The 17,542-nt window shown below is 37.1% G+C and overlaps 1 protein-coding gene across 1 annotated transcript; it reads left to right on the plus strand.

Moving 5' to 3' along the window:
* The first annotated feature begins 3,846 nt into the window (after positions 1 to 3,846).
* Positions 3,847 to 7,232, plus strand: LOC107557163 (extracellular calcium-sensing receptor-like). Its single transcript, XM_016240492.1, has 6 exons — positions 3,847 to 4,067; positions 4,182 to 4,473; positions 4,818 to 5,606; positions 5,688 to 5,915; positions 6,106 to 6,229; positions 6,319 to 7,232. The coding sequence occupies exons 1-6, from the start codon at positions 3,847 to 3,849 to the stop codon at positions 7,230 to 7,232; spliced, it is 2,568 nt and encodes an 855-aa protein (XP_016095978.1).
* Positions 7,233 to 17,542: the final 10,310 nt, after the last annotated feature.

Raw genomic sequence — 17,542 nt, forward strand, 5'->3', positions numbered from 1 at the left:
ACCCCTCATATATATATATATATATATATATATATATATATATATATATATATACACACATCATTTATTTTTATTTATACACATCTTTAAATAAGAAGAAACACCTTTTATACATTCAATTGTGTGTAGGTGTGTACACACATATTGTGATTTGCCCTTATGGTCTGTTAAAATTGTTTACTCACTTTGATATTGTTTGTACATCATTAGATTTGGCCAAAACCTTCTTCCCTCACATGACTGTAGTAGAGTGACCATGAGATGGAATGATGCAGGATAGCCACATATGTGGTCAACAGATGCCATGAAAAGTCAAAAATGAGCCTGTGGGCTTCTAATTTGGCATGTCAAGGTTCAAAATCGATCAGTCTTCATATTGCACACCCGGAGGTCACGGGTCAATAACGGAATTCCACATATACTAAAACCATATGTGATATTGACAGCCAGAGATAATTAAAAGGTCACGGGTCAACATTGGAATTCCAAATATGCTAAAACCATATGGCATATTGACATCTGGAGATTATTAAAGGGTCAAAGGTGAACACAACTTGGGTGGTCCGAGGATGGTCAAGGGGTTAAACCTCTCAGGATAAAATGTCAAATGTCGTTATCAATCAAAAAAGTTGAGAGGTGGTGAAGCATAGTTACTAATCTGGTCTACTGAAGGCAACAAGGAGAGTCAGACACCGTATATATTGAGGTGTTAAAAGTTTCTCCATGGAGGGGCCTGCCTTCAGAGGCCTGACACATTCGGCGGTTGGACCTCTTTGCGGAAGTCATCTTCTAGAGAATAAATGTCCTCAAATCTGCCTTCTCTCTAGAAGACTTAAACTGAGAGTGCCTTCCTGACCCCATTATCTTTGCACGTGAGCTTGTGAAGCATCACTCTACTTCTGCTGCGCCTGATAGAAGGATCTGGTTTATGGCTGGAGCTGCTCCTTCCAGGCAGCCCCTGAGACCTGAGCCCAGCGAAGGAGGTAGTGTTGGATCACTGCCACTTGTTTCACTTGTGTCCTGCACAGCTATTAATCACGTCCGGGCCCACCCCCTCACCTTCATCAGGGTATCGTAGCAGGTAAGCCTGGTATGCCTGCAACAAAGCCATAGTATGCAGACACACCCCAGCCTCACCTGCCAAAGTTGTCCTGCAAGGCTTGGTGGGTAATAATGGGGCCTTAAGGAAAGACACTGAGTCAGATAGATACTATCTGAGGGACTGATAGTTCACAAGTGTCTGTTCCACCTTAGGTATCGCCCAATATCCCTGCTCATTTAACACCCTTATATTCAAGTAATTCAATACTTGTGGGCTGAAGAGCTAGGAAGAAAATGGTTTATAACACAATCTCGACACCTAATAAAAGATTGGTTGGCTAAGCCTCTTCTCATCAACTAACGTTTAGTCGACTATTACAGGGTAGCCCCTGAAAAATTATATTATAAGGCATGCATGGAAAAGTATACAATACAAAAGCTAATATACAAAATAGTAATAATACACATAATGTCCTGGGGTATGCATGTTCATTCATAAAAAGGTATGTCTATGGATTATTGGATGTTTTCATGGCATTATGTGGATGTTTCACTAGTGCAGGGGTAGGCAAGTTCAGTCCTAGAGAGTCCTGCAGAGTTCAGCTCCAACCCTAATCAGACACACCCGAACAAGCCAATCAATGTCTTCAGGATTACTAAGGCTATATAGGCAGGTGAGTTTTTTTTCAGGGTTGGAGCTGAACTCTGCAGGACTGCGGCTCTCTAGGACCGAACTTGCCTACCCCTGCACTAGTGAATGAAGTGAGAGGGAAACTCTTTCTTAATTCCTTTGGGTTGTAAAACACTTTGATGATTTATCTTTGCTGCAGTGGTAGCCAGAGGTATGTTCTGCATTTGGGTTTTAGTTGTGGCTTAAGCCCTATTCGTACCAGATTAGTTTTACATGGAGAGTTGTGGTAAGAGAGTTATTACCCAGAGCTTCTCATTGATTTTATTCCTGTTCAAATATGCCGTCTCAGAAATCATTACAGACAATGTCAGTAAAAATTACGATAACTTTTACCTTCTGTAAAAGTGTCCGGAAAAATTACCTCAGGTAATGCTAATCCTGTGTGAACTGACCAGCTGTAAATATGTATGTAAATATTCTGCTATTTCCTGGCATGAAACTTCTGTTACCTAAAACTATTTTAGGTAAGTGCCTATTACCAACAGAATCCAATCAGAATTCAATTACTAAATCATTTGACCAGACCTAACTGATATCATAAGCAACATATTATAAATATATTACTTATATTTAAAAACATATTATAAATACATTACTTATATGGAAATTAGTATGTACAGGAAGCAATGTGGTACACACATGGTGACAGGGAGGTGATGGCAGTGCATAAATTAATTTATTCCTCCCACTTCTGGTAGTTTTACTGAGATTTCTTATCAGACTGTAAAATTTTAATATTAGATTGTAATATTAATGGCCAATTATCCCCCGCGAATTGACCATTATACATCCTGTGGTAAAATTACATTACTCCATCTACCCTTGTAAAACTAATCCCACCCAAATAGGGCATTAGGGGGTTGTTAACAGATACCTCGGTACCTAGTTTTTTTGTTGGGTGATGAGTATGTTGGATTATTCATTAAATATAGCAAATAATTGTGTGTCCGATCCATCCGTCCGCTACAAAGTCTTGAAGTGTAACTACAGACTAATATATTAGAAGACTACACGCTAATGTTTTGAAGTGTATTTATTATCATAAGAAACTTGTTTATATTTTTTAATTAGCAAAACAGTAAAAAAAAAACGTAAAAAGTTAATTTTTTGCTAAAGTATTATCATTGCTATGAGAGCCATTTGTCATAGTGTATAATTATGAGCTTATAACTAAGAGCTAATTTTATAGTTAAGTCATGACCATAAACTGCACATGTTTTAAAGACTTCTGGGAGAGAAATATATCATTTTAAGGTGTGATCCTTGTTTTTTTTATTCCCACCATAATTAAATTGAAAATATCATTATGTGTTTTGTCATGTTTTGAGTTCGGACAAAACGAGCAATACCCCAAATGTAATATCTGTGCAATGCTATGATGAATCAAAATGGTTTTGCTTACTTTTTGTCATGAGGATCACTTACATTTTCAGAGAAATGAGAAACATTTTAGGATGTGTTAAAAAAAAAGGTTAGATAAATAAATAATTTCTTGTTATTTGTCAATTATATTATAGCACCAAATAGAGTCAATTGGATTTGTGCTTTTGTCTGAGTGGCAGATGGGATTTGGAACCATCCCATCAAGTTTGGGTTCTCTGCAATTTACAGCTTTTCACACCAATAGACAACCTAGGCATAAGAGGAAAATCTGCAAATACAGTTAAACCAAAAACTATTCAGACACCAGATATAATTTTTTATATATATATTTTTTTACTAGTGGGTGCAGGACGCTATAGTTAATTTATGTAAGTCAGGATAGCAAAACAAAGTAAACTGTGACATATTATACCCAAAAATTCTTCATACAGTGGACTACCAGTCAAATGTATAATAATTTGAGACCAAAAATTATTTAGACACTTTGACCTGACCATATTTTTCTTAAGTGTTATCTGATATTATCAAGATAGATGTTCTAAACTATAGCGGATAAACTGTGATAATGTGTGAAATGTTGAAGGTGTCTGAATACATTTTGGTTTGACTACATTAAAGCTCATGATAGATAAGGATTGAGTATGCCAACCCCAAAGGACATTTAAAAAACAATAAAAGGCAGGACTGTCCCTGTTCTGCCTCAGAGGTTCCTGCCCTGTGTATTTATTGATATGGCAAAAAGGACTGTACCACTGGTGCTACTTTTCCTGGTGGTGTATGGGGTCTGTGTGCCAGCTTCAGCACAAGTCTGCAGTCTGCTTGGTCAGCCTGCCCTTCCACTACTTTCTGCGCAAAAAGACATTAATATTGGGGCGATTTTCTCATTCCATAGAAGTGCTCTGCTAAAGATGCATCCTTTCACTTCTGAACCAGAGCCAACAACATGCATCAGGTCTGTATTAAAGTAACTCTTTGAGATTAGACATTATGATAAATAAAATGTTGAACATGATTCTGAGAATTCTTTGCAGAATGTAAATACACAACTGATGCTTTGTTTTCACAGCTTCAACTTGCGTGAGTTCAAATTTGCTCAGACACTGATTTTTGCAATTGAGGAGATTAATAACAACACACAACTTTTGCCTGGTGTTTCGTTGGGCTATAAGATATATGATTCCTGTAGCTCTATAGCTCTGACTATCCTCTCAGGCATGGCTTTGATGAATGGTTATGAAGAGACTTTGAGTGATACATCCTGCTCTAGACCACCAGCTGTTCATGCAATTGTTGGAGAATCAAACTCCTCTCCCACCATTGGTTTGGCATCTTTAGTTGGTCCATTCAGCTTACCTGTTGTGAGAACTCTTACTTGTCTGCTGCTTGTTATCATGTTGGATATGTGTATGATAAACAACTGGAATATGCAGCAAAATCTATGTTACAAGGCATATTAAACATATTAAATTTAATATTTAAATATTAAATTTAAATCCATTGTTGTAAATATAGACACCAAAGTCTTAAATTGTTTAGATTGTAGCAGTATGTTTAGAATAGTTATGCTATTTGTATAGTAGTGATTGCTTTTGTTCCTCTTTTTAAAATCGTTTTGAATAAAAATTGCATTGAATGTATAGTGGATTAATGAGTTAAAAAAAAAGAAAACATTTTTGATATACTCTGCATTTTTTTCTTGCAGATTAGTCATTTTGCCACATGTGCATGCCTGAGTAACAGAAACATTTATCCATCCTTCTTCAGAACAATACCCAGTGATTATTATCAAAGCAGAGCGCTGGTTCAGCTTGTCAAGCACTTTGGCTGGACCTGGGTTGGGATGGTCAGGAGTCGCAGTGACTATGGTAATAATGGCATCGCTGCATTTGAGGAGGCTGCAAAACAAGAAGGGATTTGTATTGAATACTCAGAGGCCATATTTAAAACTGATCCACAAGACCAGTTCCTGAAGACGGTGGAAGTGATAAAGAAGGGCACTGCCAGGGTGGTGCTGGCTTTTATTGCATTAGGAGATTTTGTTCCCCTCCTGAAAGTAATTTCACAGCATAACATCACAGGGATACAGTGGGTAGGCAGTGAATCCTGGATCACTTCTCGAACTCTTGCAGAAACTAAGGAATACAGTTTCCTTTCTGGAGCAGTGGGCTTTGCTATAGCAAATGCTAAACTTGTGGGTCTGCGAGAGTTTCTAGTGAATGTGCACCGTGATCAAGAACCAAACAATGAACTGTTAAAAGAATTCTGGGAAACAGCTTTTCATTGCTCTTTCAGGAACAGTGGTAGTGGTGGCTGTACTGGTTCAGAGAGACTTGCAGAGCTGCAAAATGAATATACTGATGTGTCAGAGCTACGAATAGCAAATAAAGTGTACACTGCAGTGTATGCTATTGCACATACACTACATAATATATTAAAAGACATTAAATCCTCCACCAAAATCAGCAAAGGAGAACGACCAACACCACAAAAGGTATTTAGAGCTCATAAAATAACAATAGAAAAAAGCATAATGAAACTAATTAAAATAGAAATAATGGATCTGTCCTCTCAGGTGTTAGAGTATATCGGAGGTGTGAAATTCACCATCAAAACAGGTGAAGAAATCTTCTTTGATGCAAGTGGTGATCCAGTGGCGAGATATGACCTTGTTAACTGGCAGCCTGTTCAGGATGGAAGTCTGCAGTTTAAGAATGTGGGCTTCTATGACAGCTCGCTGCCTTCAGAGCAACATCTTCAAGTCAATCAGGAACACGTTCTATGGGCAGGGGACAGTGGACAGGTACATTGTTACTAGAATATCATTGATAAATGTTAAAATCAAATATATGTTAAAATCATGAAAATGACAGCATTGAAGAACAAAGACTATATGAAACCAGAATGGGAAAATTATTGAAATCGCAGGGGGAAATTATTTCATGGTATCATATGACAACATGATATTTATATGCCAACTTGTTTTCTTATAGTTGCCTGTGTCCGTGTGCAGTGAGAGCTGCCCCCCTGGAACTAGGAAGGCTGTGCAAAAAGGACGACCTGTCTGCTGCTATGACTGCATTCCATGTGGAGAAGGAGAAATCAGTAATGGCACAGGTAAAATACATGCTGAATAATTCTCATTGATCAAGTGACTTCATCATGCACTTTCCATTCAGTAATATTTTCTTGAAATTCCTTCACAGATTCTAGTGACTGCTTTCCTTGTGATTTGGAGTACTGGTCAAATGAAAGCAAAGACAGATGTGTTTTAAAAGTGATTGAATTCCTTTCCTATACAGAAATCATGGGGATGGTGCTTTGTATTTTCTCTTTCATTGGGTTGTTATTAACGATAATTGTATCTCTTCTCTTTTATCTTCATAAAGAAACACCTATTGTCAGAGCCAACAACTCAGAGCTGAGCTTCCTGTTGCTCTTCTCGTTGACTTTGTGTTTTCTCTGTTCACTTACTTTCATTGGTCGGCCCACTGAGTGGTCCTGTATGTTGCGTCACACAGCATTTGGGATCACTTTTGTCCTCTGTATCTCCTGCATTCTGGGGAAAACTATAGTAGTTTTAATGGCCTTCAAGGCTACACTTCCAGGAAGTAATGTTATGAAATGGTTTGGGCCTCTTCAACAGCAACTCAGTGTTGTTTTCTTAACACTAATACAGATGATTATATGTGTGCTTTGGTTAACAATATCCCCTCCTTTCCCATATATGAATTTGAGCTATTACAGAGAAAGGATCATCCTAGAATGTAACGTAGGTTCAGCTCTTGGTTTCTGGGCTGTTCTGGGTTATACTGGCCTGCTATCAATTTTGTGTTTTGTTTTAGCTTTTCTTGCTCGTAAGCTCCCTGATAACTTCAACGAAGCCAAGTTCATCACATTCAGTATGCTCATATTCTGTGCTGTCTGGCTCACATTTATTCCAGCTTATGTCAGTTCTCCTGGAAAATTTACTGTAGCTGTGGAGATATTTGCTATTTTAGCTTCGAGTTTTGGTTTACTATTTTGCATATTTTCTCCAAAATGTTACATAATTTTACTAAAACCTGAGAAGAACACAAAGAAACAAATGATGGGGAAATCTTCACCTAAAACTCTTTAAACCCATACCAAATAAACATGTAATTGTACAACATAGCTGTATAAAGCAACAGAAAATTAACCCAGATTGGGAAGGGGGGAAAAACAAGACAATGCTAAATCTTTTATCTGTCAGGAAACTGTAAAAACAAAACCTTCAAGTAAAAGCACAGTCTATGTGATTTGGGGTACTAAGGATAGCGTTCATAATAACTGGAAAAGGTTCATTATAACTGCCTGGTCTGACAGCAAATATACACTTCTGTCTGTTGAACTGGTGGATTCCAACGTCATATCATGTGAAATGATAGCTACACATTAGCAGCACTGCTTTCACTGTTGTCTGATCCATTAGTTCTGCTCTCCACAGGCTGTGGCGGGTTCTGCAGTGTAGACCGGGTCAGCACTAGGCACAGTGGACTCTCAGTGACCATCTCCATCACAGCCGTGCTCTGGACCTGCATTATGTACTTCCTAATAAAAAATGACATTGACTTTTTGCAGTTAACAAAAAATGGAAATTTACATTAATTGCTTGTATTTCTAACAGCTATATAAATCATATATCCATTTGTTTGTTTTATGATTAAAATGTATGTACACAAATTTTTACCTCTTATGTGCACAATATGTGTTACACCTCATAATATGCTACTTAATTTTGACACAAGTTCAGGATGGATGTTAAATAACAATATTGGATTTTTCTTGAAAAGCTGAAATTTCACTCTGACTGTATTACACCTGACCAAACACTATCATCATGTGGCATAGACTCTTTAGTAATGGGAAAAATAAATAAATAAATGGGCCGTAGCATTTCAGATGTGAGGGAGACAGAATGTAAAGTGTAAAACCTTTTATTCTATTCTATAGTTCAGGAAATAAAATAAAAGTCACTCAAACCACACTATTGCAAAGCGACTCTGTAATTGAATTAAACTGAAAACCATTTCACGGTAAAAAGACCTTTTATCAGTAAAACAATAACATGCAGTAGACATTTACTGTAATTTATCTGAGTATCATTTAGGTTTGAGTAACTTTATTGCTTTTTCAAGCTCTAACATTTTCTTTATGGTTTTTGCCTGGTTTGTTTAATAAACTCAGCACAGTTTAAGCTAACATATATCTAAACATTAACAATTGCCATCTTTATTCTAATTTGAAGGGCTTTGATAACAGCTGGGAAAAAACAGACAGAGTGAGCTCAAAGACAATGTTTGAGACTGTTTATCAGTTACTTGAGCAAAAAGACACAACAAGTAGCCTTTAAACATGAATAAATATAGAGCCAAATGCAAAACCTACTAAAAGTATGTTATATATTATTTATGAAAACACTTTTCTCAGCAACCACAGGGATTGCACAAACCCATTTGTATATGAATAGGGCTAAACATGCATCTAGTGATGAAGTGTGGTATTACATTTGCCTTGATTTACTTATTTCAAACATAGCAGATAATCTGCCTCCATTCTTAAGACTTTAAATGCCTTTGCTGGGTTTTCTCTATTTAAAAAAGGAAAAACAAACAAACAAAATATATTGTAACGGGGTGAAGAATCACACGACAAGGAAATCTTAATCAATACCCCGGAGGGTGGATTTATTAGTGAGGAGGGTGGTAGGGAGAAAAATCCAGGTAGGTGCTCCGGTGCCGTGAGTGGTCTCTTCCGTCTTCCCAGTGCAGAGGGTCTGTGCAGTGCTCCTGTGGGGCTGGTCGGTCACACGCTGCCCACATAGCAATTTTTCTCTGGCCCAGCTCCGGCCCACACAACCAGCTTTTGCTTGGCCCACATACCGCAATGTATTACGGTACTAGTGTGGACCAGGTCTGGATTCCAGACAAGGGCCACACATGGGCCATTACTGGCCCAAGTCTCAGCCAAGTTAATTACCCATAACTGGCCCTGAATTGGGCCAGATCAAAATGTAACAATGGAACCAAAACACAACCTTAAGTAAACCATATCAACACCAATCTTTAACCAGAACGCCCAAAACTGAGCCACACCTGAGCCTGATCCAGGTGAACTAAACCTGGCAGACAAAATATGGGCCATAAATGGGCCATGACAGAGCCATATCTCAGCCACCTGTAGGACCATAGCTGGCCCTATTCTGATCCTATACGCTGGACCAGATGGGTTCCACATGTCAGCCTCAACAAAACCATAACCAAGCCACTTGATACACACCCCTCCCAGATGAATAGTCACAACAACGACAGTATTCTGAACAAATATTTAATCATGTTTAATCAGCAAACCAAGTTGAATGAATCTCACACCTAACGTACTTATTTGTTTTGCTTGGGCAGTGTGTTCACCCTGTTGGAGTATGGCAGTGTGAATGGGCTTTTAGGTGCTTTGGAAAACAAAACAAAAAGCAGTAAATATATATAAAACAAATTATATTTACGCAATTAACACAAAATTCTTAAATAAGGTACTTTCTCTATTTTTGCAATATTCAAATGTTCTGAATAATATCTGCATGCACCCAAGTCTGAAGAGTACACATAATATCTAGTAGACAGCAATCCTTGTGAGTGAGAAGTCTGGTGTGGAGGCTGGATCTGGAATCATCTGGATCTGTCCAGGTTATCTGTCTTCACGGACTGCCCTGAAATACAATTCAAACAAACAACGTAGTGTGAGGCTCTTACATTCACAATGCTCATTTTGGCCTCAGTGGTGAAGTGTGCAGAAAATTCTGCCGGACTGAAATTTAGTCTTTGGTGAACATTCTTCAAGAGTGCAAATAAGATTTTAAGTTTTAAGCACCTTTCAGGCTTGCGTGAGGTTTCCACAAGCAACAAAGTCTGCTTGAACAAACACTTCACTAAAGTTTAGAAAATAATATACATACAGACCGTTACAGTTTGAAGTGAGGTACGCTCACAGTACTCTGGTTCTGTCTTACAGTTAATAATTTTAATTTCAAATATCTTTTTTTTTACTATCGCGCGCGCCCGTTAAAACACATCAAAGTTACGCATTTACATAAATAGTACATACAAGTCAAATAAAATGTCCTGAAACTAAATGTATTGTTTAAGTGGATAGTAGGCCTACATCAAACTGTAAATTGAATGAGAATATGAAAGCAGTAAATGCAAAACATTGTTTGAAGTCAGTTTATATATATAAATATACATACCAACAGAATATACTATTCTATAATATAAGCTATAATATCATATATCATATAATATCATATGAGGCATGAATATAATTTCACATATGTAAACACATAATTAAACACGCAACATGAGCTTTATGTTATGCATTTTAAAAATATATTTCAATATATTTAACAGTGTTTCACATATATGTGAATATATTACCTTTCTGTATGGGAAAACATTGGGATTTTACTCAAAAATATTTGAAATGGATTTTAAATTTGGGTCAAGATCGGCCATACTTATGTGGCCCACATATCTATATTTGACATCTGGGCCAAATACTACATTTGACATCTGGCCCATGTCTTGTGTGCCGTCTTAAACCCGGGCCATGTTTGGCCCACATGCTGCATGCCAGTGCCAGATGAATGCCAGCTGTCCCAGATGCATGCCAAATCTGGGCCAAATTTGTTTGCTAACTGGGTGCTGTCTGTGGGAGAAATGAGAGGGCGAGTTAGTGCTCTGTCTCATGGAGAAGTCTCCCAGATGGCAGGGCTTGCGTGGCTTATGTGGCCGCCGGCTGATGAGCTGCAGCTGTGACCGATCAGCCTGTGATGAGGACGGCCAGGTGTTCCTCGCTTGTTTCCAGAGCGACGTTGATGCAGCTTCGGGACCCTCGTCACAATAAATGTATATATATATATATATACACACACACACAATATTATCACAATACAATATATTTTTAAAATACATTCTGCGATATATATTGCAATTTATTACCTTTTTCCAACTTCAAATTGTGTCCTCAAATGAAAACTTTGGCAACATCTGTTTTAACGTTTTAATTAAAAAAAAATTCAGTTTTATTGCTGCAGTGCAAAATGGGATTGTCAAGCAGACAAACTGACCAACACTTTCATGAAAACCTGTCATAAATGTTGTATGCACCTGGCAAACTCAACTTTTTGTATTACAGTCTAATCTAGTCAACCTTAATTAAATGTAAACAGGTATGCACTGCTGTGCTACTACAGGTATTTGAATTCAACTTGAACTTGTACACAAAAGTTCTGCAGACCCTTCAGCAATTGAGGCATTTGAAAGTAAAAATTACTGTTAAATTTAAAATAAATAAAACAGCCTTTCATTAAAATAAAAATTTTAAATTTAAATTAAACATAAAATTTACTCAAAGTAAACAATGTGCTACAACAAGTATACTGTGCACTGCTGTGCTCTTAGTATTTTACTTTCATTCATTCCATGTAGTTCCAAGCCAGTTTAATCACCGTTCTATATTAATGCGCTGCTTTAATTGATGCACAAACACACACAAACACACACCACTTGCACATAAACACAGTGAGAGGGAGAGTGGTCGGAGATTGCAGCCCGCACTGTGCACACACAGAAACTTATTGTCGGTGCTGCACCACGATTTTTATTAATAAAATAACATAGATACTAGATCGCTTCATTATCTTCCTCAGTAACGAGGTAAAACTGAAGTAACTAAACAGCTTCATAGTTTGTAGAGAGAGATGCACAGACGCAGGTAATTAACACACACAACTGTCATCTCTCTCTCGATCGATAATTCATTCAAATAAATATGGTCTTACCGCACTATTTCATCTCTGTATCTGATTTGAAGCTGGCAGAAAGCTAGAGCTAACGAGCCGTAACTGATAAAAATAACCGTCATTTTTACCCTTCCGGTTAAATATTGCGCTGCTAACATCATAAACAGCTTTAAGTTGTCAATGCTGGCAAATGACCATGGAATATAATCAATAATCGATAATCAATGGCTTGCCGTGCATTAAAGATTTTTATAAGAAAAAAATATCAACACCACCATCTAGTGCACTGTAAAGAAATAGATTTTGTTATTCTAGCAAATAGTATAATAAAAGATTGATACTTGGCGTTCGTGTATCGATACAGTATTGCCACGGAAAATATCGTGATACTGTGCTGTATTGATTTTTTCCCCCACCCCTAATATATATGTATATTTTCTTTTTTTGTAATATTTGTTATTATTTTATTAAAAAAATAAATGGTGTATAATTTAAAGGTGAATATTGTTTAAAAAAGAGTTAAAAAATACAGTCAAATGTAATCTATGCGGGTAGCTAATTATTCATCAAGAGAAATAGGCAGAGTTTGCCCTGCTGGAAAAACCAGCATAGACCAGCATAATTTCCATGCAGGTCTATGATGGTCTATGCTGGTTTGGTGCTGGTTTAGCTGGTGGACCAGCAAGACAATGCTGGTCTACCAGCATGGTCTTGCTGGTGATGCTGGTCTACCTGCATGGTCTTGCTGGTGATGCTGGTCTACCAGCATGGTCTTGCTGGTGATGCTGGTAGACCAGCATGGTCTTGCTGGTGATGCTGGTAGACCAGCATGGTCTTGCTGGTGATGCTGGTAGACCAGCATGGTTTTGCTGGTGATGCTGGTAGACCAGCATGGTCTTGCTAGTGATGCTGGTCTACCACATGCTGGTGATGCTGGTCAACCACTGAATGGAATAACACAAAATAGGTATCATTTTAAGGCTTAGAAACTCTGCACTCACCCCCTCTGCGAAAATATTAATAATATTTTTCAAACCACTGCCTTTATCAATAACAAATGGATATCATTTGAAAGCGTAGAGTCTGAGTCCACTTTGATTAACTCTAAAGTAGTGCCGAGTTATTTGCTGATAAATGACCAAAAAAATCATAATTTACAAAAAAAGTTAGTTTTTTTTTGTGCCATGTACTCTAATATGTCAAAAACATCATACAGCTCAGATAGTCATGTGTGATATGTCATTTGAAAGGTCTCATCCAGTAGAATAAAACAAGCATAATTGTTTGGGGCTTTGAATAAACGGGATCAAGTTTTTGTACAAGAAATCACCCCAGACCCATATGAAAATATTATATTGATTTCACCATTTTGCTTGTAACTTCATAAAACATGCTCAGATCGTGGAAAATTAGGCACCATTATTTAGAGCAGATTATCCTGATTAAAAAGAGCCCAAACTCACCATAATCCATCCTTCAGATCTAAAGGTATCACTCATAGAGCTATAACACGTAAAACAGAATTTTGACATGTAGCTTATCAAAAATATCAGAGGTTGCAGTCCTGTGGCGTTTTAGCTCTTAACTTCAGGAAACATGCATAGATCTTGAAAAACAGCACAGCATTATTTTCAGAAAATTCTCCCGATAAAAAAGATCCCAAATTTACCATAAGCCGCCGATCAGATCGAAAGATTTAGTTCATAGAGCTGTAACACATGAAACCAGACAGGCGTGCTGAGGGGCAGCAGAATAATTCTAAAAAAAATTCCCACTGAAAGTACAGAAAGTTTTCTATTAAACGATACCTACCTTTTGACCCTCCTTGCTACAGTCTTCGAGTTATGAGTCATTATTTTTGTGTATGTCACTCAGAAAAAGCATCAACTTCAGTGAGGCAAAAATGCCCTCAGGCCTTAAAGTGTTAATATATTGTAAATACACATACCAATATCTAAATTTTCATACAAATTCATTACAATAAATAAAAAACTAAAACTAAACGGAAGATTCTTGAACATTAACATCTGTTTGAAATAAGTTTTATTATTTCAACAGAATATTTGCCCGTTACATTCATATTTATAGGAATTACTTGATAGCATTGCTACCATGACAGTACATTCAATATTCACATTAATAAATTATCATGCTTCCCCTGATACTTAATGTGTGAGATGAATACATGCCTCTTTAACCATCTACATGTTCTAGCCTTTGTGGCAATATGGCCTGTAACAGTCAGTTAACAAACATTGTACACCAATATAAGAGATTACATTAACAGTGTTCCAACAAACATCCTCTGACAATGTATTGTGGAGGACGTTTAATCAAAAAGTACATTGTGGTAACTTTGGAAAGCAGTTTGTTTATCAGTTTCAATGTCAGTTGCAACCCTTAAGGCCCCAGTACACTGAGCATGTTTAGGGTATAGCACTGAATTGTGGGAGGAGTGCAAAGGCATTGTTAGGTGACTGACAGTTGGAGCATGAAACTCTTGCTTGAATCATCGGTACAAAGGATGAATTTAATATCAATTAAAATATACAACTATGTGGACATAAAAACATCACAATACTATAAAAAAAAATACATGAAAAGAAAAAAGAAAAAATCCAGACCCAGTGGCCCTTCCCATTTTGCAACTCTATAATTCCAAACACATCAGCATCTCATAGCATCAGTCATCATCAAACTGGAGAAATAATGACCCTTGAAAACCACCTCCCAACCACCAAATAATACAGTACAAAATGATTAATAAAAATAAACAAAAATAATCCCTCAGAGAGGCTGATCCTTCAGACATATAATTAGTGCTGCATAGTTTGCCCACCAGAGGGCACTCTGCAACTCCCCTGCTGGTATCAGCACCAGAAATCAGCTGATCTTAAAGGTGACATATCATGAAAATCTGACTTTTCCGGATTTTAAGTGCTATAATCAGGTCCCCGGTGCATCTACCAACCAAGGAAACATGTAAAAGATAAACCCAGTAACTTTGTTTTGTTAAGCCTTTTTCTGCAAGCGTCTGAGAAAACGAGCGCGTCAGATTTCGCTCCCTTGGTGACGTGGCAAAGGGATCTCATTATAATATTACCGCCCCTTAATATGTAAGTTTACATTTGCTGCTGCCAATATACAGTAAACAAAATAAACATGTGATTTATTTCCCAGCTGTTTGCCTTCACAGACATAACCGACTGATTTTTGTAAATTGTGTGTGTTTTTAACGTAAACTTGTGTGTGAATGAGAACTTAGTTTAGTACTCACATGCTGTGACAGCCGTGCGCTTCGGATGTGCGCGCTCAGAAAACTGTATATCAGAAGTTTAAACTCATATGGTTTAAAACGCATGATTTCAGCTCGATAAATATGATAATCAGAACCAAAACAGATGTTTTGTAACAGGTAGGAGCAGAGTGTTTCTGCTTCCACTCAAAATAGGCATTTTCAAAATGATATAATAAATGATCTGTGGAGTATTGTGAGCTGAAACTTCACAGACACATTCTGGGGACACCAGAGACTTATTACATATTGTAAAAAGGGGCATAATATGTCTCCTTTAAAGCCTCGGTTGTACTCCAATGCAGACGCATACTGTTTATACAACTTTCTGAGGTCCGCTTGGTGGAAGCGTTCCACACATGCGCAGTAGATCAGCGTTAGTGTCCTTGTAGCGTAGTGGCCTCCCATTTTTTGTGACCGCACTTCACTGCTTAACACTAGCTTAAACAGAGCATACATCCCGCAACGGCGATCATCTGTGTTCAAGGTGAGTTGGTCATTTGTCATGTAAAATACATTACTTAAATAATAAAAATAGCCCTCATCACTTCTCCTCTCAGCCCAAATAGGCCTGACAACATTCATGACCATACTTGTCAACCCTCCTGATTTTCTCCCAGTTTCCTCCTGGGGTCCCCAAAGTATATTTAATGTTACAGTATGTGGTGGAGGATACGCTGTTGACAGACCAGATCGTAGATTTATTTCTGAAACAATGTGGCAGTTCTAGCGAACGGTCCTATCATTTCTCCCTAGTTTGTCACTTCTAAATATTCTCTATCGTCGCTTACAGCAGCTACCCATTGCTAAATTAGATTACCCACAAAGCTAGCTAATGCCATGTTTATCAGTGGAAGAGTGGTAACCTTAATAAGCAGTTAAACTATAGCATTAACTTGATCTTTATTCCTTAAACCTTTATGATGTAAATAAATATCATGAGTTACAGAAATCCAACTGTAACTCATGATATTTGATTAATTTACAGAAAATGTTCTATATCGGGATATGTATCGTTATCGGGATATGAAATAGGATATGAGATTTTGGTCATATTGCAAAGCCCTTCAGACCGTTGTCAAAGAACGGGTTGTGCCCTGCCCTGACCTCAAGATTTGCGCAGCTTGAACCTGGTCTGACTTCACTTTCATTTTCTCCACAGTTGGTAGCAAGAGGCAGTACCTGGAAGCACAAAGAAACATTTAGAAAAAAGAATAACAAAACATGCAGATGGGTGTTTTAAAATGAAGGCTCATAAAAGCAGGATAAAGCTGTTTAATGAACTAACTATATGATCAGACTAATTCAAGCTTGATTTAAAAGGGTACATGGTGGAGTTTTTGACATATAATTGTGATATTTACATTTACATTTAGTCATTTAGCAGACGCTTTTATCCAAAGCGACTTACAAATGAGGACGATGGAAGCAATCAGAATCAACAAAAGAGCAATGATATACAAGTGTTATAACAAGTCTCAGTTAGCTTAACGCAGTACACATAGCAAGTTTTTTTTTAAATAATATAATAAATAAAAAGAAAACAGAATAGAAAAAGAATAGAGCAAGCTAGTGTTAGAGGTCACTAACTGTGATATGGAACAGCTCTTTTATGAGTGGGACCCTGTTTTGTTTGTGTCATTAAAATTGCATGAGGATGCACATGCCTCTGCCCTCTGAGAAGCACTACATGTCTTTGTCCATAATTTTTCAGATTTTTCCTGCTGCTATAAGGACTCTGAATTATGCTTCTTACTTTCAAATGCTTGCACTTTGCATTGTGATATATGCAGCTTCTCATTATCTAGGAATATTGTGATTATTCTTTATTGTGTGATATGTTACGTCTCCCTAGGGCTGTGCGATATGGCGATATATATCATTTAACAATAGAAAAACATTGTGATTGATGTTCTAAAGAATACGTTACAATAGGAAATTAAACCTATGCCTTGGTATAAATCAGTTTATCACACCATAATGCTTTTCTTAATAAGTATTTTTTCTTATTTCAAGTACAAATATCAAAAAATTATTAAATCAAGATGGATTTTCTATATAAGAATATGATATAAGATATTTAGTCTTGTTTACTGGGGGGGATCTACAATTAATTGCTTTTTACTTAAGTAAAATTATCAACAAAAATGAATAGCCTATTAGTTCAATTACCTACCGTTCTGCCAGTTTTCACCTGTGATATTATAACAGTGATAAGAATTAAACTTGTATTGAAAAGTATGCAGACGTCTTTTTGTCAGGTGCTGTTGCCATGGTGAATCGTAATATTGTACATTGATCATGGCTTTTCATAGTC

This window comes from Sinocyclocheilus grahami, unplaced genomic scaffold (genome assembly GCF_001515645.1).
Source record: "Sinocyclocheilus grahami isolate Dianchi unplaced genomic scaffold, SAMN03320097.WGS_v1.1 scaffold591.1, whole genome shotgun sequence".
NCBI lineage: Eukaryota > Metazoa > Chordata > Actinopteri > Cypriniformes > Cyprinidae > Sinocyclocheilus > Sinocyclocheilus grahami.